General features: G+C 42.1%; 1 protein-coding gene across 1 annotated transcript; it reads left to right on the forward strand.

Moving 5' to 3' along the window:
• The first annotated feature begins 21 nt into the window (after window positions 1-21).
• Window positions 22-24706, forward strand: LOC6568136 (trithorax group protein osa). Its single transcript, XM_032740581.2, has 17 exons — window positions 22-80; window positions 2196-3156; window positions 3214-3378; window positions 8849-9163; window positions 9553-9762; window positions 13645-13801; window positions 13890-14267; window positions 14334-15035; window positions 15101-15288; window positions 15380-15634; window positions 16403-16618; window positions 16788-17019; window positions 19089-19248; window positions 19886-20081; window positions 20141-20222; window positions 20291-23602; window positions 23729-24706. The coding sequence occupies exons 2-17, from the start codon at window positions 2377-2379 to the stop codon at window positions 24316-24318; spliced, it is 7938 nt and encodes a 2645-aa protein (XP_032596472.1). The 5' UTR covers window positions 22-80; window positions 2196-2376; the 3' UTR covers window positions 24319-24706.
• The last annotated feature ends 828 nt before the right edge of the window (window positions 24707-25534 follow it).

The raw sequence follows: 25534 nt of genomic DNA on the forward strand, positions 1-25534 counted from the left end.
TTGTCTTCTCACGCGAGTTCGTCGTTTTTAGTGTATATAGCCAGTCTATGGACGGTCGATGCGTGAATATATTTCTATGTGTAAGTGTGTGTCTGTGTGTGTGTGTGTGGGTGTGTTGTACGTACACATAAGTATGTGTGAATGTCTGTGTGTATGTGTGTGTCGATTAGTTGAGAAAAATGACTTGAAATGAAGCAAGAATTTACCGCAAAGTGAAAAGTAGAAGCGAACTACGTAAAGAAAAACCAAATATGTACACACATACAACAGGCTCAAAGTTCGCTACAGATACATGTGTGTGTGTGTGTGCGTGTGTATACAGAAAATATAAAAGAAAAGAAAGAAAAATTATCCTTGCATCATCAGCCACAAAAATATGTATCAATCTGTGCGCCAAACCAAAAAGATAATCGCACACAAAAAGAAAAAAAAATGAAAAAAAAAACCTTAAATGTAGCATAAACGAGACGACGACGGCAGCAGCAGCGACTACGACAAACGTCAGCAGCAGCGAGCAATGCAATTACAACTGTTGTTTGTTCGACGGCAGAGCCAAATGCAACAGAAATATATATATTATAATAACTTGACTCAAATTCAGAGCGGAGCCACAAGAAGAAATGAATGTACTTAACCATAAAGAAAAAGCAGAAAAAAAGTAGAATTTAGCAAAAACAATTTGTTAAAAACGCGACAGCTAAACTCGTTTTGTTCTCACATTCGGCATTAAAATTTAAATATAACAACAGTGGTTGTCTCGCTCTCGCACACCTATTTGCATTACGAAAAAAGGCCGCATATAATAATACAAGCGAGATAAATAGCACACACACCACAACACACACAAAACGAAATGAAATCAACGAGAGAGCGCGCAAAAAAAAATCCAAAGCAAATATACGAAAAGAAATCGCACGCCAAGTGGGATAATGAAAAATGAAAAGAAAAAATGTATAAAATTATTATTGCTGCAAATTGGAAAAGTGTCTGCAAAATATTATTAAATCGCTTACGCTTCACTTCTCTCCCATGTGCAACAAATATGAAAAATACAATCGTATAATGAAATGTGTGTTATTTTTTTTAATGACTCCTTATACGTTCTAAAGATAAACACTAAGTAAATATCTAATTTTCACAAATCTGGCAAAGAGTAAAGAGCGAGAAGAGAGTGGAGAGAGATCTATCGTCATATATATATATATATATATATGTATATATTTGCATATGGAAATCATCGGGTGCAATTGAAATATGCATTTCTGTTTTTTTTCTTTCTATAATTGCACTTGAATTCGGAATGTGATTCAATTTGCAATTTTACATTTTGGAAAATATTTCGCCACTTTATTATGAATGCCCGGAAAATGATCATAAATGTTTTGAAACAAACGTTGTAATTGCATTGAAAAGTGAGCGGCTTTTTTCTGATTTGCTTAACTGGTGTAAATTTAATTGATTTGCGAATTTAATTTTAAAATAATATAAAAAATAAATAATGAAATGTGCCATATTGCGACTTATTGTGTGTCTTGTGCAGAAAACAAATGATTTGTATTTTATAAACACAATCGGTCTATTTACAAACACAAAAAACAAGAAGTGAAGGACTTAATTCAACATTTTGAATAAAATATAATTAATGAATAATTTACTCTGCCCTTTTGCAAACAAGAACTAATACAGACACTCCATGCCGCGCACAAGTGCGACAGGGAGAGCGAGAACGTGAGAGAGAGCGCGAGCGACACTCACATGCAAGTGAGATGGCGGCGGCGTTGCCAAATGTAAAGAGCGCGAGAACCGAATTCAGTGAGAGAGCAAGAGAGTGTAAACGCGCGAGAGAGCAACGCGCTCTCTCTCCCTCTCTCGTCGACTGTCAAAGCGCGACAATTTGTAAACGGCGGACAGTCAGCAGAGAATGCTGTGGTAGCTGCTGACTTTTCAATACACAGACACAGACACACACTAACAGACCGAGACACACACAAGAATGAAGAGTTACAAAATTCTCGTTGGCGGCCAAAAGAAATACATATTTACATATGAATGTGTGTGTGTGTGTGTGTATGTATGTCTAGCTGCTCTTCATTTTGATTGTGTGTGTGTGTGTGTGTTTGTTATTATTATTATTATTATTATTGTAGTAGTAGGAATCGAAAACTAATCTCGAATGCTTCTTGAAAAACTTGCAGCTAACATAACCTCAAACTTGCCGCTGCAGTCGTCGGGGAAGTCGTCGTCGTCATCAGCGTCAGCTTCAGTGTCAGCGTCAACTTTGTTGTTGTTGTTGTTCTCCTCCTCTGTGCAGATTCTTCAGCAAGCGCAGCCAAACGATTTGTTAAGCAGCCCCAAAAAAAAACACACTCTGTGGCTATGAATGAAAAAATAAAATCGCCCTCGGCTGGTGGTGTTGGTGGTGCTGCTAATGCGGCCGCAACGGTTGCAGCGAGCGCTGCTGGTGGTGGTGGCGCTACACCGCCCACATCGGGCCCGCCCACGCCAAACAACGGCAACGATCCCAACATACAACAACAGCAGCAACAACAACAACAAGGTGGCCCCTTGCCCCATCCCTATGGCGGGCCACCAGCGCCAGGTGCACCAAATGATCCGGCTGCCGCAGCCATGTCCCACTATCACCATCTACATCAACAGCAACAACAGCAGCAGCAGCATCCACAAGGTCCACCAATGCCACCACACATGCAGCATCATGGTGGACCACCGCCACCGCCGCCACAAGGACCACTGCCGCTGCCGCCAGAGCATGCGGCCGGTGTCAAGGATGAATATGGATCCTCGGGACATTTGCCACCGCCACCACCGCATGCACATCCCGCCTATGGGCGCTATCACTCCGCCGATCCCAATATGGATCCCTATCGCTATCAGCCACCGCCTGGAGGCAAACCGCCGCACCAGCAGCAGCAACAACAACAGCCACAAGGTGGTGCACCGGGCGGGTCACCAAATCGACCGCCGCCACAGCAACAGCAGCAACGCTATATACCGGGACAGCCGCCTCAGGGTCCAACGCCCACATTGAATTCACTGCTGCAATCGTCGAATCCGCCGCCTCCGCCGCAACATCGCTATGCCAACAACTACGACTCGCAACAGCAGGCGGCAAATGCAGCTGCAGCAGCGGCAGCAGCAGCCCAACAACAGCAGCAACAACAACAGCAGCAGCATCAACAAAATGCACAACAGCAGCAGCAACCGGGTGGACCACCAGGTGGACCACCAATTCCCGGCCATGGTCCACCGCCGCCGCCGCCACAACATCAGCCATACGGTGCGCAACAGGGGGGCTGGGCACCACCACCAAGGCCCTACAGTCCACAGCTGGGCTCCACGTACAGGACACCGCCACCGGTAAGTTGAGCTCAACTTTCGATTAGTTTGAAGCAGATATAATCTAATTGTGTTAATCTGACATCGAAGTACATAATGTATATGCATTGCACTAGAGTCAAATGCATTTTGGACGGCTATAATCATGAGCGATTAAGGCAGGTAATAAAAGAATAGGCTTAGGATACTCACCGGTCTTTTTGCAGGACATTGTAGACCAAGAAGTCACCTATTTAAACTGGGTATTTTTAGTATCGAACTGTGCCGGTTTTGTAAAAACGAGGAAGAGTCGTCAAAATACATCCTGGCAGATTGTGTCGCTTTAGCTAGGAAATATGTAGTATACTGGGAATATCCGACAAAGATTCTTGCATTCGTGGAGGAGCTGGGGTTGATGGAAGCTCAGCAAGCTGCACAATAGATGTGGTAGATCGCAGTGCATGAATCCCAATCCCAATAATACTAACCATAATTATCATCGTCTTATGTCAAAGTCCAATGTACTTGATCCTTAATTTAAATGCCGCATACTTATCCCCAGTCGAACAGTTAAATCAACCTATTATATGGCTTATCTTTTTTATAGAGAGAGATTATCTATTATCCAGATTTTTAAACGGATTTTTCAGTACCTTAAAATTGAAATTCCAATCTTTAAGAACCAGGTTTAACTCAACACAGAAAACTGTATATCCATTGAAATCATTTCAATTCAGTTAATAATGATGTTTAAAATGAATGCAATTGGAGAATTAGAGGGGCAAACACAACTTAAAATCATATCAGTGATAATGTTGGCTTTTAGTAAATGAACAGTTAATTCGCCTTTCTGATACCTTGAAAATGTTGCAAGAATGAGACAATCGACAATAAGCTGAATAACGAAATAGTTACTCTCGACCATTATTTGCCCTTTGTAGCACTTGCACTTTTCCGTTCTTTATACGTTTGCGTTATTTTGCACTGTGTTGTGTTTTAAAGGTTGCCCAATTGGCGCGTCTTGTGTAGGTTCCACAACATGCCGCATGCCGCAGACATACTGACACATATAAAACACAGATTTCGCTTGCGACCCAAAGTCTGCCCACATTTTTGCCCAAAAAGAACCTGCACTCGTTGCCGGAAAACAACAACAATAACAAAACATGAAAAGGCGGCACTCTGATGTTGGCAAAAGAGAAGGAGAAGAAGAAGAAGTTGCCGGCACCATCACCACCAACACCAGCATTATTATACCATCACTATCAAGAGTACTACCACCACCACCACCACGAGACCACCACCACCTGACAAAAGCAGGCAGAAGCAGAAGAGACGCGGCATTTATACTACACACACACGTACATGCATAAATACATACATATGATATTTGTTTGCGTCTCAATGCATGTATGTGTGTGTGTGTGTGTTTTTGTTTTGTTATGTGCTCATTTCTTATTTCTATATTTTGCTTATGCGTATTCTTTTATTGTTGTTTACGTGAGCTGCGCCTTTGCTATAATTATTATCAAATGCTTATCTTAATTACATTGTTGCGCATAGTTGCTTAGGAATTAAAAATAACAAATTCTAAATTATTAAACAAAATTCTAATTGCCCATTCTTTTCGAAAAGTAAAATTTTGCTTGTGAAAAATTATCGATTGCAACTTGTGTAAAATACACAAAGTCGTTGATTATTAAACAATAATCAAGAAAAAAATGGGTAGTTTTGGAATTTAAAATTTAATTAAAAATACCCTTCTCTTTCATTAAAAAAAATGGGAATGAAGCTTGCTCAAAAAATATTGATTAAAACTTGTTCATAGTACAAAAAGTGGTTGATTATTAAACCAACCAAAAAATACTTACAATTTATTGCTTTACATGTAAAACAGCAATATAATCAATATTTGTATAAGGGCATTCAATCTTCGGCACTCATCGAATCGATTTTCATGATTTTAATTAATTAAATATAATATATAATCGAGTTCAGTTTCAAATGTAGGTGTCTGAATGAGATGACTAACACAAGTCGATTCAACAAAAGGCAATGAACTTTGAAAGCCAAATTATGACTGTGCTTAGAGAAAACACCTATAAACAAAACAAATCAAACAAAAAGCAAGAAAAGAAAAAGACAAATCAAATTTGCGCAAATCTTATCAGCACCTTAATAAACATTATAGATTTTATTTGTCGATGGGGGTTTTGTAATATCCAAACGTTGAAGATTTCGAAACAACTAGTTATCATATCGTACACAAAAAACTTGTACTTATGGATGTGTTATTCTGTCTTAACTAAATGTAAACTAGTACGAATAGACTTATTCCAAGTGCCAGAGACTTGTTTGTCTATTAAATTGTTCGTGCGATTACAAAACAAATATAATTAATTGTGTACTTTGTTTAGTAATATTTTTCTCGACACAACTGTGTGAATTGTGATTATAAAATGCAATATTCGAAAGTTATGTATTTCTATAAACCAAACTAATTTTAAAATGTTCCAAGCGATTGCATTTTAGATTTGTATAATCGAATTCTCAGCTGTCTCGTCTGTCTGTCAACAGGTGTTGCTGTATATATAATCAACGTTCAATTTCACTTAACGGCTTCAGGTTTTGTGAACCTTCCCTGACCTTTGAACGATTATGTTTATGGGCATTTGTTTTGGTATTCGCCGGTCTTCCCATTCCATAGACATTTCGGGCTCATACTGCGACTTGTTATCGTTGTTTTTGTTGTTGCTGTCTCTCTGTGTTTTGTATTTTTATTGTTTGTTGTTGTTGTTTTTGTTGTTGGGTCGCTTAAAGTTCTTTTAGGTTCGACCTTCAAAAAGTGGCGCACATAAAAAAGAACGCTGCCTTTGGCTTTGTTTTCCTCCTTCTTATGTGTTGCTGCTGTTGCATCGGGGTTGTTTGTATTGTGGCACGTGTATATATTTATATATACAATATATGTAAATATGTATATATATTGTAACACAACTTAATGTCAAATCAAGTGTCTTCAATTTGCAAATCATTGTCGTTAATATTTTCAATATTTGTTTGCCATTCTCAAATATATCACCATTTATGCAAATAATCCCCTAAAATTGTTACTGGCAATCATATTTGTATATGTATGCATATAAATGCACATATATGTATATATATGTTGTCTGTATTAAACATTCCCTTTTTACTGTTGTAGTTGTTGTTGCGTACAGAGATATCCTGCATAAAAACACGTCTGGCTCTGTGCTTATGTATAATATACTTGTATATAATAAAATAAGATACAGGAAAGCGGCAGCTCTTTATACCCTGTAAAGGTAAGATTGAGGACTAAAAGAGTATTCATATTCAGTAGATCGATGAGCGAAGAGTAATCACATTTGATATCATTAAAAAGATAAAAAGAATCTTTAGTTTTATCGACTCTAGTTTAAAGTTAATAATTATATATATATATATATATATTAAACCCTATTACGAATGAAATGCCAATATTTATTGCATTTATTGTATGCCACAAATAATATCTTTTGATCGACTTAATTCTCGCAGCTGGACAATTTTCCACATGTTTCCCTTTTCTTTTTTTCTTTTTTGTTGCGATTCAATTGGGTCTGCTTTGTTGCTTTGCTGGTTTTATATTTTGAGTCCGTAGCCGGCTTTTAACCTACCACCGTTAAAACAGCGCACACACACACACACAAAATGCAATTCTTCCACTCGCCTCTTCTCTCCTCTCCTTTCCTGTGGCTGTCTATCTGTCATGCACACAAACGTTATTTTCTCCGTTGCGCTGTCATTTGCTTGCTCGCTCGCTCGCTTGTTCGGTTCATTCGTTCGTTTGTTCGTTCGCAGCACAGCTTTGCCGACCCTTCCTCTCTTCTTTCTGTGAGTTCCACTTCAGCCCTGCTTTTGGTGTGGTTGCCTGCCTGCTTGGTTGGAATACACAACACAGACACACGCACGCAGTCATTTTTGCTTTTGATTTTCATCCATGATGAGTTTTCCCTTTTTTTGCTTTAGTTCTCTTTCGTTTGCGAGACACGGACACACAAACACGAACAATACTCAAGCGCACATAAAAGTCCCTCGTCGGTATGCAGTAAAACCATCCATTCATGTTTCCTGTCACCCTGTAGTGGACCAGGCGATGTTTGCCGCTGCCTGCCTTGCCTTGCCTGTCTGCCTGCCTGCCTGGCTGGCGGCCTGCTTGCTTGCTGCTTGTCCTGCCGGCTTTAGCGCACACAAACACAATCGCATACACATACACAGACACACGCTTGTGCGTCCGTTGCTGGCATCTCTTCCATTAGATTTATTGCCATGTTTTACATCGGTCTGGCATTTGCAACAATGCTACAACGACGACGACTTTGCAGTTGTTGTTGTTACTGCTGCTGCTGCTGCTGCTTTTGCTTTGCCATTTGTTATGGGCATTGACGAAGGGTTTGGGGCGTGAGTGCGGGTGTTTGTATGTATGTGTATACATACATGCATGACTATGATTATGGGTACATGCTATGTATGTATGCATGTATTTGTATATATTCTCTTCGCCTCTTCACTTGTCTTGCTTGCGCCTTATTCATGTATTTTATTACACGCATTTCCATTTTTCTTTGTAGTTGTAACGAACTTCACTTTGAATGTGAAGCTTTTGTGTTTTTCTGTCTTGTCTAGGGTATCCATTTTTATTTCTATTTCTTTTGTAGGACACATGCATAGTCTGTTCGATTAATAAACTATGTGATGGGAATATATATCATTCATTTGAGTAGTCTACATGCAAGTCAAGTTATATAAGCCAACCAGTTCTCCCCCAAACAAAATATGAAAATGTTTTCCACATTTGATGATTTTGTTAGACTAGTTTGTTATGGGTAAATTCAATATTTTATTCGCACAATAAATTATTCATTCAACAATTTGAAAACTTCGTCGTAATGCAGTATTAATTAACACACTCATTTCTAAACAATTATAGCTCGTACATGCCTTAATTATATTGTAATCATATTATTGATTAAGCTGAGACACCAAAAGCGAAGAAATGTTGTACATACACATACAAATGCACGTGTGTGTGTGTGTGTGTATGTATATACATATATATGTATCATCAACTGTGTTTGTGCACAACTTTAGTTACACACACACACTCAGAGCTAAAACATCGTTACATGCTTGATATGCACATTTGTAACTGTCAATCGACAATTTCCCCCCAGGAGCGCCAAAATCTGCTGTACAAATACACAGAGCACTAAGTTGTGTGTGTGTGTGTGTGTATGAATCGATTGTGGAAAATCGATTAAAATGATAAAACGTAACGAAAATTGAATTGAATGTGAAATTAGACTTATATGGGGGAGGCAGAAAGACGGACAGACAGGCTTTTATTGACTGATTAAATAAAAGAGTAAATGTACGAATATTTATATAAACATTTAATTGATACATGGAAATAATCAAAGCGAAATGTTTAATTTTAATTTTATTTACACAGTCAAATACATCCAGAGGTCAATCACCATATCCGCCAGCTCACAGTCAAAACTCAGGTTCCTATCCAAGTTCGCCCCAACAACAACAACAACAGCAGCAAGCCCAACAACAACAGCAGGCGGGACAACAGTCCGGTGGAGTTGGCGCACCCGGAGCGCCGGCGCCACCACCCGGCCCAACACAGCAACAACAACAGCAGCAGCAGCAAAACACACCGCCCACTTCTCAATATTCGCCGTACCCGCAAAGATACCCAACACCACCAGGTCTACCGGCGACCGGGCCCAATCATCGAACTGCCTACACAACGCACCAGGTGAGAAAACAATTTAAATCACTCATCAATTCAGCAATTGATGGCCATCGATATACCCTATAAAATGAGCACAAATGTTTACAGTTGAAATTTAACTAGTCCAATGGCAATTGCCAGATTTTTAAAGAAAAAATAAAATTACAATTAAATTAAATTAATTTATCTTTTTTGGAAATAATTACTAATGCTATCGACGTAATTTCAACAATATTAAAAACCGTTTTTAACGTGTTTATTCTTAATCGGGTTTGAAACACATATAGAGAATTGGAAGAAAAACAAAAACAACTTAATATTTGTTTGTTTTATTGATTTATTTATGTTTAATATTACTTGTAAATCATATTAACTCTGAGTATTATTAACGTGATCTTAACTTTTATTTGCAGTATCCCGAACCAAATCGACCGTGGCCAGGCGGCTCATCGCCAAGTCCTGGTCCCGGCCATCCATTGCCGCCTGCCTCACCGCACCATGCACCGCTACAGCAACCGCCAACGCCGCATGCCGCTGGTGGTGGTCCGCCACCCAGCAGCAGTCCGGGTCATGCACCGAGTCCATCGCCGCAGCCCTCTCAGGCATCACCATCGCCGCACCAGGTAAACATATATTTAATTGTTGGGCTTTGATCCCAGAAAGTCAAGTCGCAGCTGATTGCCTCCAAGCAAGCCAAAGCACACATTGAGCTGAGCTGAGTTGTGGCGCTTGACTGATATGCGCTATCAGAGCACAACCACTTTTATGTTGTGTTTGCCTCACTCCATTTCACTACATGCATACAGATGTGTATATATGTGTGTACATATTTGGGTAGTGAGTGTGTATGCGTAAAGCCCCATTTATTCATTCAGAATGTCCGTGATGATGGTCGCTGTTGCCGCTGACGCTGCCGTCGAAATTCCTCATACCATTTTTTTTTTTACTCATTCCCTTTATGTTTTTGTTGTTGTTGTTGGTGTGTGCACAAATACATAGATAAAACACGGGGTACACTCTCAAGATCTCACAAAGAGCATCTGTTTTCACATATATGCATGTATTTGGGTCAATGCCAAGGTCACTGTTGTTGTTCTTGTTCTTCTTGTTGTTATTGTTGTTGTTGTTGCTTGCCGGCTATTCACTTTTATATGCCGTGCCTTGCTAACAACACAAAACGGGAACTTGATTCACTTGCTGCGACACTTCTTAGGCTCTTTAAAGAAATCATTCACTGATTGCTGCAATGTGTGCGTGTGCGGTATTTATACAATAACTGTTTAATATTGTTGTGTATAAAAAATACAACTCCACAGATTGACAGAGTTGAATTTCAATGATCGAACTTGTGTTTTCTCTAATTGTAGCCCTGCCAGACTGCTCATATATTTGCTTGAGTTCGAAGTTAAGTTGGTTGAGCTTTAATTCTCTTTTACAAAGAATATTCGTTATTCCCTTTTGATTTCAGTTACTTCCTTGTGGCCTTGCCAGACTTATTTGCTTTGGTAATAAGTTAAGTTGGTTGCGCTTTCCTTTGTCATATAGTATATTTGAATATTATATTTTGTTCAGCTGTAATGTATAAATATTATTATCATTTGCAGTGTTCGATGCTGTCAAGTTTACATCTTTAAGCCAAAAGCCAACTGTATGGTGTTTTTTTTTTATCTCGGACTGCAATCAGCTACGTTCTCTAAAGTCGGTATCTTTAATTAACACAAATGCACAAAATTACAGTTTCCAAAATGAGAGAAGTATTTTTAATCTTCGGCTGGCGCGGTCCTTAATGCCATTATGCACACAGACACACTCGTTTTACTCATAAATTTCCAAATGTGCACAAGCACAAACACACACACACACACACTATTACAAACTCATACATGTGCGAGTGTATTTGAAAAACAGATACAAAAAGCGCGCACACACCCAGAAATAACTAATGAATGTTCGCTCGCTCGTTCGTTCACCAGTTGCGGTGGGGTTTTTTTTTCCAACGGTTTGGCGCTGATTTCAAACAGCTCAGCTCAGCTCAGCTCAGCTGTGTCGAGCAATTTTTGCTTGCCTCCGTTTGTTGTAGCAGTATTTGTATTCACACACATTGCATGTAGTCGGTATCTGCATCTGTATCTGATGCAAATGGTGCATTATGTGTATATACATGTATGTATGTATGTGTGTGTGTCAGTCAGCTAGCTTTAAGCCAATCTCTATCTATACATAGTGTGCGGTTTATGAAACAAAAACACATTGCTTTCATATGTATAACATCTTGTCCCATACAACACTTATTAAAATATTAATGTGTGTATGTGTGTGTGTGTGTATGTGTTTAAATTACATATGCATGTTGTACATTAGGTGGCAACTTTGTTGGCTTTGATATTGAGGCTAATATGAATCCATTTCCACTTTACAGTGTAAGCTTTTAATGTTACATTCACTGTATTTTGCAGTGTGCAACACTGGCTCATTTAGATATGCATTTTCTTGGATCTTAAGTGCTGTCAAGTTTTGAAATCCTTTTTATTTTAAAACGATGACCCTAAAAAATTATCCTTTTTATTCAAAGATTTGCATGTTTCTGAATTTTGCAATTGTTTGTACACAAATTTCATTATTGTTGCGATTTAGGTTCTACAATAGTGAATACTACATATATATATATAAATACATACATACATGTACGTAGACGAACGCATGCTTGTTATAAATGATTTCATTGTGCCATTCCCGCAGCGCCTGTTTTTCTTCCCAAGCAATTTTTCTACACACCGAGCGACCGGCAAGCTTACATTCAACACACATACACATATATACTTACTCACTACTAAAAACGTGGGCCGCCTTTAGCTTGAGGAGCGTCGCCCCATCGTTCAAACACATTACACACACTCAAACTCACGCACACATACATACACATAAAAAAACATAGCTGGCTTTTTTAGCTTTGCCTTGCTGCCTGCTGCTGCCGCCGCCGCCTGTGGTGGCTTTGCTATTCTCGTCATCAACGCGCCGCAGCCGTTGCCGTCGCCGATGATACTCAAGTATACTCCATGCCGGCGCTCCCCTTTGCCCCCACCACTCCCCGCGAGCGCACACTTACCCATAAACTAAACAACACTCGACGCGCTCTGGCACGAAAGCGAATGAGCAGAGAAACGACGACGAGCAAAGAAACGAATGACTGGCACTGCTGTTGTTGTTTTTATTTCATTTTTCTTCTTTTTTTTTTTTTATTATATTTCGACGTGTAAATGTGTGCGCGCGTGTGTGTCTGTGTGAGTGCTCGTTCACGTTGCTGTTTCTTATCTACGTCTTTGTCATCGTACGTTGGCTCACTCAAAGCGCGCCATAACTACCACTGCCACATCTCCAATCCGGGACCCCTCTGAAACGCTTCAAGTTGCTGCTGCTGCAGTTCGCGTCGACGACTTTGTCGTTATTCGTTCGTTCCACATAGCTTTTGCTTTTGCTCTGGCCTGGCCTGGCATGCCTTGCCTTGCCTTGCCTTGCCTGTTTGATGTGTTGTTGCTGTTGTTGTTGTTGTTGTGCGCTTTGACTTTGCCGTCGCTGTCGTTGCTGGCTGTGTTTCCCCGTCAGTTCGTCGTACATTTCATTTCACTTCACTTAATTTCTCAGATACCAAAACGAACAGCGTCGTTTTGCCGTCGCGGCCACCTCTACTACCTCTCTCTCTCTTCATCTATCTCTCTCTCTCTCTCTCACTATCTTTCAGCTCTCTCTCTCTCTTCTTCCGCACCCTGCCTCTCTCATCGTCATTTATATCGACAATGTTGATCCCGCGCCGTTCGTTTTACTGTGCTGCGACTCGAATTGCTGTCGGCTTAAGTCTCTGTATTTAGCTTTATATATATTCATATATATATATATAAATATACGTGTGTATGTGTGTTGTGTATTTACTCGCTATCTCGGTGTGTTTCTTATTTGTGTGTGTGTGTGCTCTCTTGTTGGGCTGAGTTGTTTCTTTTTTTGCTTGGTTTTCTTATAAGCAGGCGGCAAAAAACTAAGGTTACAATCGACCGTTTAGAATTTCAGCATGGAAACTCAGTTTTGTTGATATTCTAATACGAGATTTTATTGTAGCACTCTCCACTCTACTCCATTCCTCTCTCCTCTCCTCTGCATATATATCTGTGTGTGTGTGTGTGTGGTAAGCTGGTTAGAATTGCGCAACTTTTAAAGTGCGTGCTCTTTAACACTAAATGCTGCAATATGCGTGTAGTTAAAACTAGTAAGAGAAATCTAATATTATTGTATAATGTTAGAGCCATAGCCAAAATGGTTCCTTTGCTGACGTTAGCTTAACAAATTTGGTGCCACCAAATAATTACGATTATTATATTTTTTCGAATATTTTCTAAATTACCTTCTTTTTTTTTTTTTTTTTTTAAATTAACTAATGAACTGTTATTTATGTACTATTTTTGCAATTGAAGTGGTGTACTCAAACTTGATTAACATGTAAATATTCTTTGCAGGAGCTGATTGGACAAAATAGTAACGATAGCTCAAGTGGCGGAGCACACAGTGGCATGGGCTCTGGTCCGCCTGGCACCCCAAATCCACAGCAAGTGATGAGGCCAACACCCTCGCCGACTGGCTCCTCGGGCTCCAGATCAATGTCTCCTGCAGTGGGTATGTATCTCGATAAAGGATACTTGCATACAGACAGTGATTAATAAGCGGGTTTTTCCTCTCTTTTTCTTCTATTTCTTCGATTCAGCACAAAATCATCCAATCTCGCGACCGGCGAGTAATCAGTCAAGTAGTGGCGGTCCAATGCAGCAGCCAACAGTGGTTGGTGGCCCGCCACCGATGCCACCACACGGTCTACCAGGTGGGCCACCATCTCAGCAACAATCTCAGCAGCAGCAACAGGCATCAAATTCAGCATCTTCGGCGAGTAATTCGCCGCAGCAGACGCCACCGCCAGCACCGCCGCCAAATCAAAATGTTAACAATATGGCAACGCCACCACCGCCCCCACAGGGGGCAACAGGTGGCTATCCCATGCCGCAACTTATGCATGCCAGCTACAAAATGGGCATACCCGGTCAAAATCCCGGTGCACAAGGATATCCACCACAGCAATATCCTCAAGGTATTATCACAATTCGATTTGTTTGTATTTCAATAATTAATTACTTTGTTTTTCTGATTATTTTAGGCAACTATCCGCCACGGCCTCAGTATCCGTCGGGTGCGTATGGAGCGGGGCCACCACCGCCGCCGGGCAGTCAACCGGCTGGTGGTGCGAACAGCATGCCATCCAACGCACAAACTGGCTACCCACGATCCATGCCCAATCACAGCGGTGGCAGTCCACATCCGCAGTATCCGCCATATCAGTGGGTGCCGCCATCCCCCCAACAATCGGTGCCGGGTGGCGGTGCCGCGGGACAAATTGGACCAGCGATGGGCAACCATGTGCAGGGCAAGGGTACACCACCGCCGGTGGGGCCACCGCCACCCCAAGGCAGTGGTTCGCCACGCCCACTCAACTATCTGAAACAGCATTTACAACACAAAGGTGGATACGGCGCCAGTCCAGCTGGTGGTCCGCAGCCCCAGGGCTATGGCAATGGGCCAACTGGCATGCATCCCTCAATGCCAATGGGTCCGCCCCACCATATGGGTCCGCCACAAAGTATGGGGCCACCGACCAGCACACCGCCACAGTCAATGCTGGGCGTTCCGCCTGGCAGTGACAGCGGCACGGAGCATATATCCCAGGACAATGGCATCAGTTCGTCGGGCTCGTCGCCAGCGACGGGATTGCATGCGGTAACCGCTGTGGTCACAACTGGACCGGATGGCACCCCAATGGATGACGTTAGTCAACAGAGCACGCTCTCAAATGCATCGGCTGGTGGGTATAATTAACAATATAGACATTGCGGCGTGTGCTTAACTGAGACTCTGTTCTGTTTGCAGCATCGGGCGAAGATCCACAATGTACTACACCAAAGTCGCGCAAACATGATCCGTATAGCCAAAGCCATTTAGCTCCACCGAGCACATCGCCACATCCAGTTGTAATGCATGGAGGCGGCGGTGGTCCAACTGGCGAGGAGTACGAAATGAATTCTCCCCCAAACTGGCCACGCCCAGCTGCAAGTTCGGTGAGTGTGTGTTGCATACACATAAATCTATATATGTAAATTAATCATAATCCATAATAAATTGTTTATTTCTTGTTTTCTATTTGTATAGCAGGTGTTCAACAGTCATGTTCCTGTTCAACAAGAACCGTTTCGTAGCACGATTACGACAACTAAGAAATCCGATTCGCTGTGCAAACTGTACGAGATGGATGACAATCCGGATAGGCGTGGCTGGTTGGACAAGCTGCGCGCTTTTATGGAGGAGCGTCGGACACCGATTACCGCGTGTCCGACCATCTCAAAACAGCCACTCGATTTATATAGGTTATATATTTATGTAAAAGAACGTGGCGGATTCGTCGAGGTATGCAAGGTGCCGTAGTAACTCCTTTTACTAACTTCTTTTTAGATTTACTAGCAAAACCAAATCAAACAAACCAAAATTAATGTACAACCAACCAATCAATCAAACCACCAAAAAAAAAAAAACACCACCAAACCAAAGTAAAAAAAAAAAACTATAGCTAACACTGAAAAATGCCATTTTTTAAATTCTTTTTTCAATGTGCCAAAAAAAAAAAAACACAATTCAACCTATATTTGTGTGAAATTTTTCCATAGCATGATATTTTCCACCACAATCAGCGTTTCGTTAAAGCCTTGAAAGTGTTTTGAAAGTTTTTCTTAAATCGTTCATTGAAACAGAAACTCAATAGATCTTTTGAAACACATTTGCATGCAAATTTTGACAGCATGTGCGGTTTAAACTTGGTTAATCATTTTATTGTTTTGGTTTTTCTTTTTCAAAGACACTTTAAATATTTTACTATAAACTAAATGTGTCAACATTTGTTATTCAAGCTCAAGTGTTTTCAATTTTTTTAATTCTTTTTGATGTGGTGTAATTTCCTGTTTTATCACGTTTGATTTCCACTTTCCATTTTCCTCATTACTAACAACAAAAAATACTATATATCGTTGAATGCGTAACGCTTTCATTTGCTCGCCATATTTTCCATATTTTCTTCTACTACTACTTTCCCCAATTAAATCGCACTCCTTAATAGTCGAATTTAGTAGTATTTTCCAAAAAAATATACACGCATATATATTTTCATTGTTGTGTCACCAGGTGACCAAGAGCAAGACCTGGAAGGATATTGCCGGTCTGCTGGGGATCGGCGCCAGCAGCAGCGCTGCGTACACCCTACGCAAACACTATACCAAGAATCTGCTGGCATTCGAGTGCCACTTTGATCGTGGCGACATCGATCCCTTGCCCATCATTCAGCAGGTGGAGGCGGGCAGCAAGAAAAAGACAACGAAGGCAGCCTCGGTGCCATCACCAGGTAAGTGTTTATCAGGCGGTGGATCAGGCCTTAAATGTCTTATCGTGCTTTCGGGAGAGTTTTTAGTCCACACTCTTCTTAATCTTATCGTGACCATCATTTAAAATGTTTTTATTTTATTTGCACAACTTTTTCTTCGACAATATCACAAATGAATTGCAACCAATCGGTGGTGGGCATTTGGATGCTGGCACAACAAATTCGACAGGATCATCGAACTCGCAGGATTCTTTCCCAGCGCCACCGGGTAGCGGTGCACCAAACACAAATATCGATGGATATACGGGTTATACGGGCGGTGGTGCATATCCACCAACGGCTGGTCCACAGCCAGATTATGCTGCAGCGGGCCAAATGCCAAGGCCGCCATCGCAAAACAATCCGCAGGCACCACATCCAGGTAAGCAGACCACCATACACTACATATAGCGATATATACATAACTAAAGATATATATATACATGCGACGTACATGTGTATATCATTGATGATTATTTGTTGTAATATTAAATTGTAATTTGTCCCCCATTCAATTTGTGTTATTTTCAATGTTTTTTACTACATGTATTGCAAATAGTTAATGCATACTTATAAATATATATAAATATTTATATTTTTTGTTTGCCTTCAAATTTAATTTCACTATTAATTTCTCATATGTGTGTGTAATTTGTTTATTCATTTTTATGTTGGTTACGTAAATATGGGCGCACTACTACTACTACTACTACTACTATTAAAAATCACAATCACCTGAAACCACAATCAACCACAACCAACAACCAACACCACCACAACGCACCACCATTATAATTAAACAACTTCGAAAAAAAAAAAAACAAAACACAAACTTAACTTTCATGTCAACAAAACAAACAACACAATTGAACTTTTATTATGTTTATACTGTGCCATTATTCATTCATTTCTTCATCAATCCATAATGTATCATCATCAATGCCGCTTGCCGAATTAAATTAGGCACACAAAATCAAGCCGCTGGCGCTGCTGCTGTTGTTGCCGGTGATAACATAAATGTGAGCAATCCCTTTGAAGATCCAATTGCTGGCGGTGTGGCCGCTGGTGGTGGTGGTGTTGCTGCTGTTGCAAATGCTGCTGCTGCTGCTGCTGCTGCGGCGGCTGCTGCAGCTGTAACTGGAGTTGGTGGTGCTGCGTCGTCACACGGTGCTCCACCACCGCCCCCACATTCACCGCACACAAACGCGCCACAAACGGCCAATCAACACCACCAACAAGTCGGCATTCCAACGCAATTGCCATCGCCGTCACAGCAACCACCGGCGCCACCACCACAGCAGCAACATGGTCCGCCATCGTCGCAGCATGCGCGCCCACCACCAACTGGAGTACCTTATCCACCAGGTAGCTCTGGGTATCCAACGCCTGTGTCTAGAACGCCAGGTATATTCATCTTGTTTTCTGTTTTTCTCTCCTCTTTTTTTTCTCTCTTCGTTTTCGTTTTCTTTCGTGTGTATTTCGTTGTCAAAATTATTTAATGAGCCCTTTTTTCAATTTGATTGTTCAAAACCAAAACCAAAACCAAAACAAAAAAAAACCAAAACGAACGCTGTCTTTCTCTTCATTTAAGTAATTGCAAAATTGGTCTGCATGTGGGACGCGTAGTGTATTTAATTGCCTGTGTACACAATTATAATTATATCTTTAGCGTCACCTTATCACACATTTGTATTCCATTTGATCATCTAGATCTATAAGCATTATATATGTATCACTGTAGCACCAAAATTGTGCCTAATTGCTAAATTAATAATTGGTTTTTCACTTGTGTTTAATGTAGGTTTGGATCTTGCCGATCTATGATAAAATTAGATTACATTTATATGTATTCGATTATATTATTTTTTTTTTAAGAACAAAATTTAGTTTACGAAACAAACTCTGCCAAATAAAAAATGTATTTCTTTTATATTTCATGAATTCAATTTATGTAAAAAAAAAAGAAGCGATATCACAAAATTAACTAAAATACAAAAAAAAAATTCGCTGAAGCTAGATTCTTCAGCTTATAACTGCAATTTGCTGTATTTAATATTAATAATAAGTACAAATTTGATTCCAATTTGATTCTCTTTAATGTTGTGAAAAAGTTAAATTTTGTTTTTTGGATTCGGCCTTAAAGTATTCTACAGGATATCTTCTAGTCGAGCACTCTACTCAATTTATGAAGTAGTGTTTTGCTGTGTGATATTTTTCTTATTTTTTATTTATTAAGTTAACAACAGGCTTATTTCTTATTTAATGCATTTTAACATTTTTGAATCGATTGTGTTTTAGATCGAATTACAATTTATCTTCGATTAACTTGTATTTTATTTTATGCATTTCTATACCGCCCACTGTCACTTGTTATAGTGTTGCTGCTTAACTTAAGTGTCAGTTTTGCAATGAGTCACACAAAACTAAGAATATTTTTAATACATTTTGCAGGCTCACCCTATCCAACACAACCCGGTGCTTATGGCCAATATGGTTCTGGCGATCAGTATAATGCCGCTGGCCCGCCCGGCCAGCCATTCGGACCAAATCAGGGACAATATCCGCCGCAGAATCGCAATATGTACCCTCCCTATGGGCCCGAAGGGGAAGCGTGAGTGCACAATTCATATAACACATTCACACACTCACAATATTCACACTCAAATTCATTCCACACACAAATTGGCAACACTGAATTACAACCGTACTGAGACAAATTTTATTTGCAAAGCTGCATTTTGTACATATGCTAAACGATTATTAATCGATTTCTAAATACCTTTGCTGAGGGCATTATATTTTTTTTGATGTCAAGAATTTAAGTAGTTATATCCTAAGTATATATATATAAAGACTTGCATATATCCGATTGCATCACTAGATTACTCAGTTTGCCATCAGAATATTATTCGGCAGAAAATTCAGCTCTCAACTACAATTTTTTACTGTTTATTGAAAAAGCTAACCCATAATTAACTTTATTCTTTAGAAAATGAGGATAAAGTCATTCAAGATCGGACTAGTTTATCTTTTAGTTGTCATAGTTGCTATCGGCTAAGAATATAATATTTTAAAGAACGATTATTCCTATATTAAAGCTATTTTCTGCCTGCATATTGAAAGCTTGATTATATTCCTATTAAAAAAAGATTTTCTTTGCAAGGATATTTCCTTTTCGGCAAACCGAAATTTACTGTTTCATCGTGTTGTTAATCAATGATTTTTGGTTTGTTTAATAATTTAAATAGTCCTCCCGCTGGTGCTAATCAGTATGGTCCGTATGGTAATCGACCCTATAGTCAAGCACCGCCCGGCGGGCCACAGCCACCAGCACAAGCCGTTGCGGGCGGACCACCAACTAGTGGAGCGCCAGTAGCACCACCAAATAGTGGTTATGTACCAACCACTCCCAACCAGCAGGATTACTACAGGGCGCCAGATCAAGTAAGTTGAACAATTTCTGCACAATGCACAATGGAAAGCTAAAATTTCTACATTTGCAGAGTCCTCAGCCGCGACGACATCCTGACTTTATAAAGGATCCACAGTCTTATCCCGGATATGCTGCGCGGCCTCAAATTTATGGTAAGCTTTGCATAATACTTTGTCCAAGTGTATTTAAATATTGATAAACATTTTGTGTTTTTTATTAGGTGGTTGGCAAGGCGGCAACCAGCAGTATCGTCCTCAATATCCCACAGCGTCAGCGCCCCAATCGTGGGGCAATGCACCACCACGGGGCGCTGCACCACCTGGGGGACCGCATGGTCCGCACGGCCAGCAGCAGCCAGGCGTGGCACAGTGGGAACAGCATCGTTATCCACCACAACAGCCGCCACCACCGCCGCAGCAACAACAGCCGCCCTACCAGCAGGCTGGACAGCCGCCTGGGCAGCCCCCACAGCAGCAGCAACAGCAGCAGCAGCAGCAGCAACAACAACAGCAGCAGCAACAACAACAACAGCAGCAACAGCAGCCGGCACCACCACAGTGGGCGCAAATCAATGCGGTTCAGGGGCCACCACCAGGAGCGAATATACCGCAACCGGGTGCATCACTGCGTCCGCCAATGGGCGCCGCACAACAACAGCAGCAGCAGCAACAACAACAGCGTATGCCTAGCGGAGTGCCAGTGATGCCGCCACAGCAGCAGCCCGGTGGTCCGCCGGGTGCAGTGCCACAAGTGCCACACGGAGGTGTACCGCCAGCAGGTATGCCGCCCGTTGCCGGTGGCATGGTGAAGCCACCATATGCGATGCCACCGCCATCACAGGCGGGCGGCACCTCGCCCGGTGTGGTGGGGCCAATGGTGGTGGGCAATCCGCCCGGCGCCATGATACCGCAAAAGCAACCGCCCATCGTTGGACAGCAGCAAGGAATGCTGCAGCAGCCGCCACACCAGCAGCTGCCTAATCAGCAGCAGCCGCCACACCAGCAGCTGCCCAATCAGCAGCAGGTGCCACACCAGCAGCTGCCACCCAATCAACAGCCAAATTATGCGCCGGTGCAAGTGCCACCAGGTGCTGCAGGTGCACAACTGGTGAAGAAGGAGCTGATCTTTCCGCACGACAGTGTGGAGTCAACAACACCGATGCTCTATCGACGCAAACGCCTGACCAAAGTGGATGTCTGCCCCGTGGATCCGTGGCGAATATTTATGGCGATGCGTTCGGGTCTGCTCACGGAATGCACCTGGGCATTGGATGTGTTGAATGTGCTGCTGTTTGATGACACCACCGTGCAGTTCTTTGGCATATCGAACTTGCCGGGTCTGCTAACGCTGCTGCTGGAGCACTTCCAGAAGAATCTCGCCGAAATGTTCGACGAGCGTTGCGAGGATGCCACAAACAATGACGAAGCGGCCAATAACAATGATGACGATGCGGACAGCGGCACCGTCATGTCCCTGCAGATGGATGACAAACTGCATCAGCGACAGCTGCAGCAGCAGCAACAGCAGCAGCGTCAGACAACGACGACGCGCTGTGTGCGCAGCATCTGCAGCTATAATCGGAAGCGACACTATGAGAACATGGATGTGAAACAGCAGCGCGAGGATTCCGATGATGCGGACGAGGGCATTGATCTGGGCCAGGTGCGCGTACAGCCAAATCCCGAGGAGCGTTCGCTTCTGCTCTCGTTCACGCCCAATTATACGCTGGTCACGCGCAAAGGTGTCCCGGTCCGCATCCAGACCGCCGATCACGACATCTTTGTGGATGAACGCCAAAAGGCATGGGATATCGATACGAATAAATTGTACGAACAACTGGAGCCGGTTGGCAGCAATGCCTGGACATATGGCTTTACGGAACCGGATCCACTTGATGGGATCATCGATGTGTTTAAATCAGAGATTGTTAACATTCCATTTGCGCGATACGTGCGCTCCTCCTCCTCATACTCCAAGCACAAGGGTGGCAAACCCGAAATAACACAGAAAGCCACCACCAACAACAGCAACACCACCACCACCAACAACAACAACAATAGTAGCCACCTGCGGACAGAGGATATATCGACGGTGCTGCTCAAGCAGGAGGACACCACGAGCAGCAGCACCGAGGACAGCAGCCTACTCCAGCAGACGTACAACAAGAAGCGACGACTCGTCAGTAGTAGTGGTGGAGGTGGTGGCGACACCAAGAAATCCAAACTGGCCGATGGCGATGAATTCGCTCAGCCCACGGTGGAGGTGAAAAAGGAGGCGGCCGATGGTGATAACCTGACCGTGGACAGCGATTGTCGTGCCATCGACATGGAAATTGAATCGCCACAGCAGCAGCAGCGACTCACAAACGGTGTCGCCTCACAGCCGAAGGGATTCGATCCGAAGTCAACGGTACGCGATGAGGCGCAAGTGTTGCAGCGTCGTCGCGACTCTAGCTATGAGGATGAGTGCTATACGCGCGACGAGGCCTCACTGTATCTGGTGAACGATAGCCAGGACTCGTTGGCCCGACGCTGCATCGCCCTCTCGAATATCTTTCGCAATCTGACCTTTGTGCCCGGCAACGAAACGGTGCTGGCGAAATCGACAAGATTTCTGGCGGTGCTCGGACGCCTGCTGCTCCTCAATCACGATCATTTGCGGCGTACGCCCAAGACGCGCAACTATGACAGGGAGGAGGACACAGACTTCACCGACTCGTGCAGTTCGTTGCAGGGCGAGCGGGAATGGTGGTGGGAATACTTGATAACCATACGCGAGAATATGCTGGTGGCCATGGCGAATATCGCTGGACATTTAGAGCTGTCACGCTACGATGAATTGATTGCCCGTCCACTCATCGATGGCCTGCTCCACTGGGCGGTCTGTCCCAGTGCGCACGGCCAGGATCCGTTTCCGTCTTGCGGTCCCAATTCAGCGCTATCCCCACAGCGTCTCGCCCTCGAGGCGCTGTGCAAGCTGTGCGTGACCGATGCGAATGTGGATTTGGTGATTGCGACGCCGCCGTTCTCGCGACTCGAGAAACTGTGTGCGGTGCTCACGCGTCACTTGTGCCGCAACGAGGATCAAGTGTTGCGCGAATTCTCCGTCAATTTGCTGCATTATCTGGCAGCGGCAGACAGTGCAATGGCCAGAACGGTGGCCCTACAATCGCCGTGCATCTCGTATCTGGTGGCATTCATTGAGCAGGCGGAACAAACGGCGCTGGGCGTTGCCAATCAGCATGGCATCAATTATCTGCGCGAGAATCCCGACTCGATGGGCACCAGCCTGGATATGTTACGACGAGCAGCCGGCACCTTGCTGCACCTGGCCAAGCATCCCGACAATCGTTCACTGTTCATGCAACAGGAGCAGCGTCTGCTTGGCCTCGTCATGTCGCACATTCTGGACCAGCAGGTGGCGTTGATTATATCGCGGGTGCTCTATCAAGTGTCTCGTGGCACTGGACCAATGCATTCAGTCGAATACAGATTGTTGCAGCAGCGACAACAACAACAGCAGCAACAACAACAACAGCAGCAACACCAGCAGCAGCAACAACAGCAGCAGCAACGGCCCAGTTCGGCGACGACAACAACAACAGCGGAGAAACAGCAGCAAAGTGCGTCCATAAAAACTGAACCCGAACAATCACTGTCATCGGATGTTAAAGCGTGCAGTGCTAATGCAGCTGCAACTGCTGCTGCTGCTGCTACCAACACACCAACAGCAGCAGCAACGGCAGTAGCAGCAGCAGCAGCAACAACAACAACAACAACAAACGCTGTTATCAACGATGACAACAGTAATAGCAGTCAACAATTGCCACCGGCTGCCACCTTCAACGATGTGAGCAACAGCAGCACGAACAGCAACAGTTGCGGTACAGTCAGCAGCAATCAGACGAACAGCAGTAGCCTTGGCAGCAGCAGTCAGACGACAACGCTCAACAATTTGATAACGCCGAGCGAACAGCAACAGCAGCAGTCGCAGCAGCAAGTGGTTAAACTGTCAACTGCCTCCCCCTCGTCAGCGACGTCGTCTTCCGCATTGACAGCGAACACGTTGAGCAACATAAATGCAGCAGCAGCAGCAGCAGCGGCAACAGCCACATCGAATTCAACACAACAACAGCAACAAGCAACAGCACAACAACAACAATCATCGACGGCGGCGGCAGCAGCAGTGGCACAACAAACGGCTACACCACCGCCAACAAATGCGAATACAACCGCCGCCGTTGCGTAGTATACAACAATGCTGCCAGCAACGTCTTACTATTGGCAACGTGATGAAATTTGCAAAAGAAACTAAAATCCAATAAATAACGAAAACATTGAAATGAATGCGTACAATGGATGTGGAAGTGGATATGGATGTAGGTATAGATATGGAGATATGCATATATATCGTATATCAAATCTTGTAAATTAACAAACACACAAAACTGAATAAGGGATACGATGATGATGATGATGACATTGTTGGTGCGTCTTTTAAAGCGAATCACTTATGTACTATGTAGCATAGCCACAAATTGTATATGCTAAAAGTAATATTATTCTTGACATTCATAAATCATCAGGAATAATAATAACAACAAAAAACACAGCAACAACAACAAGATGAAGAACAACAAAATCAACACCATGGCCAACATAAAAACAATTGGCCACAACAAACACACATACACACACAATAACTGTATATTTTTTCACTCAAATCTATAGTTAATATATAAATATATATATAAATCATATATAAAAAAAAAAAGAAAAACAAAAAAAACAAAAACAACTGCGCATCAGAAAATATGAACAGAAAATTATGGTCTGTTGGGCCCCATTTCAAATTTTAGCAATGAATTTTCAATGTCAAAACTTAAGGCAGAAAGTTGAATTGCATACAAAACAGATGCATGCGTAAAAGATAAGCACACAACATACTTATGTATTAAATTTAATAAACAAACAAAAATAACTAAAAAACTAATATACACACTCACACATATAAATGCATACGATATATATACATAGGTATATATTTATATATATATATACATATATATTTGAGTATATATATATGTATATATGTGTATACATACATATTAACACAAAAAAACAAAAAGAAAACAAGAAAGATAACGAATTATGTGTGTTAAATTAAACATATACATATAGAGGTTAGTTTTTAAACAAAATTCTAAAATATAATACTTATAATAAATATTATTATTACAAATATGTCATATGAAGTCATATATAGTGAACATAAAACCTTAAACCGTCTGCATATATGCGTATATATGCAAACCGATAAGAAGAACTATGTAATACAATTAAATGGATATTTATGTGGACAAATTGAAATGCAGAAAATTGTAACACACACAGACACTCATACATTAAAAAAAAAAAAAAAAAAAAAAAAAAAAAACCACAACACAACAACAAAAAAAAAAGCA

This window comes from Drosophila grimshawi, unplaced genomic scaffold, assembly GCF_018153295.1.
Source record: "Drosophila grimshawi isolate 15287-2541.00 unplaced genomic scaffold, ASM1815329v1 contig_311, whole genome shotgun sequence".
NCBI classification, from domain to species: Eukaryota; Metazoa; Arthropoda; class Insecta; order Diptera; family Drosophilidae; genus Drosophila; species Drosophila grimshawi.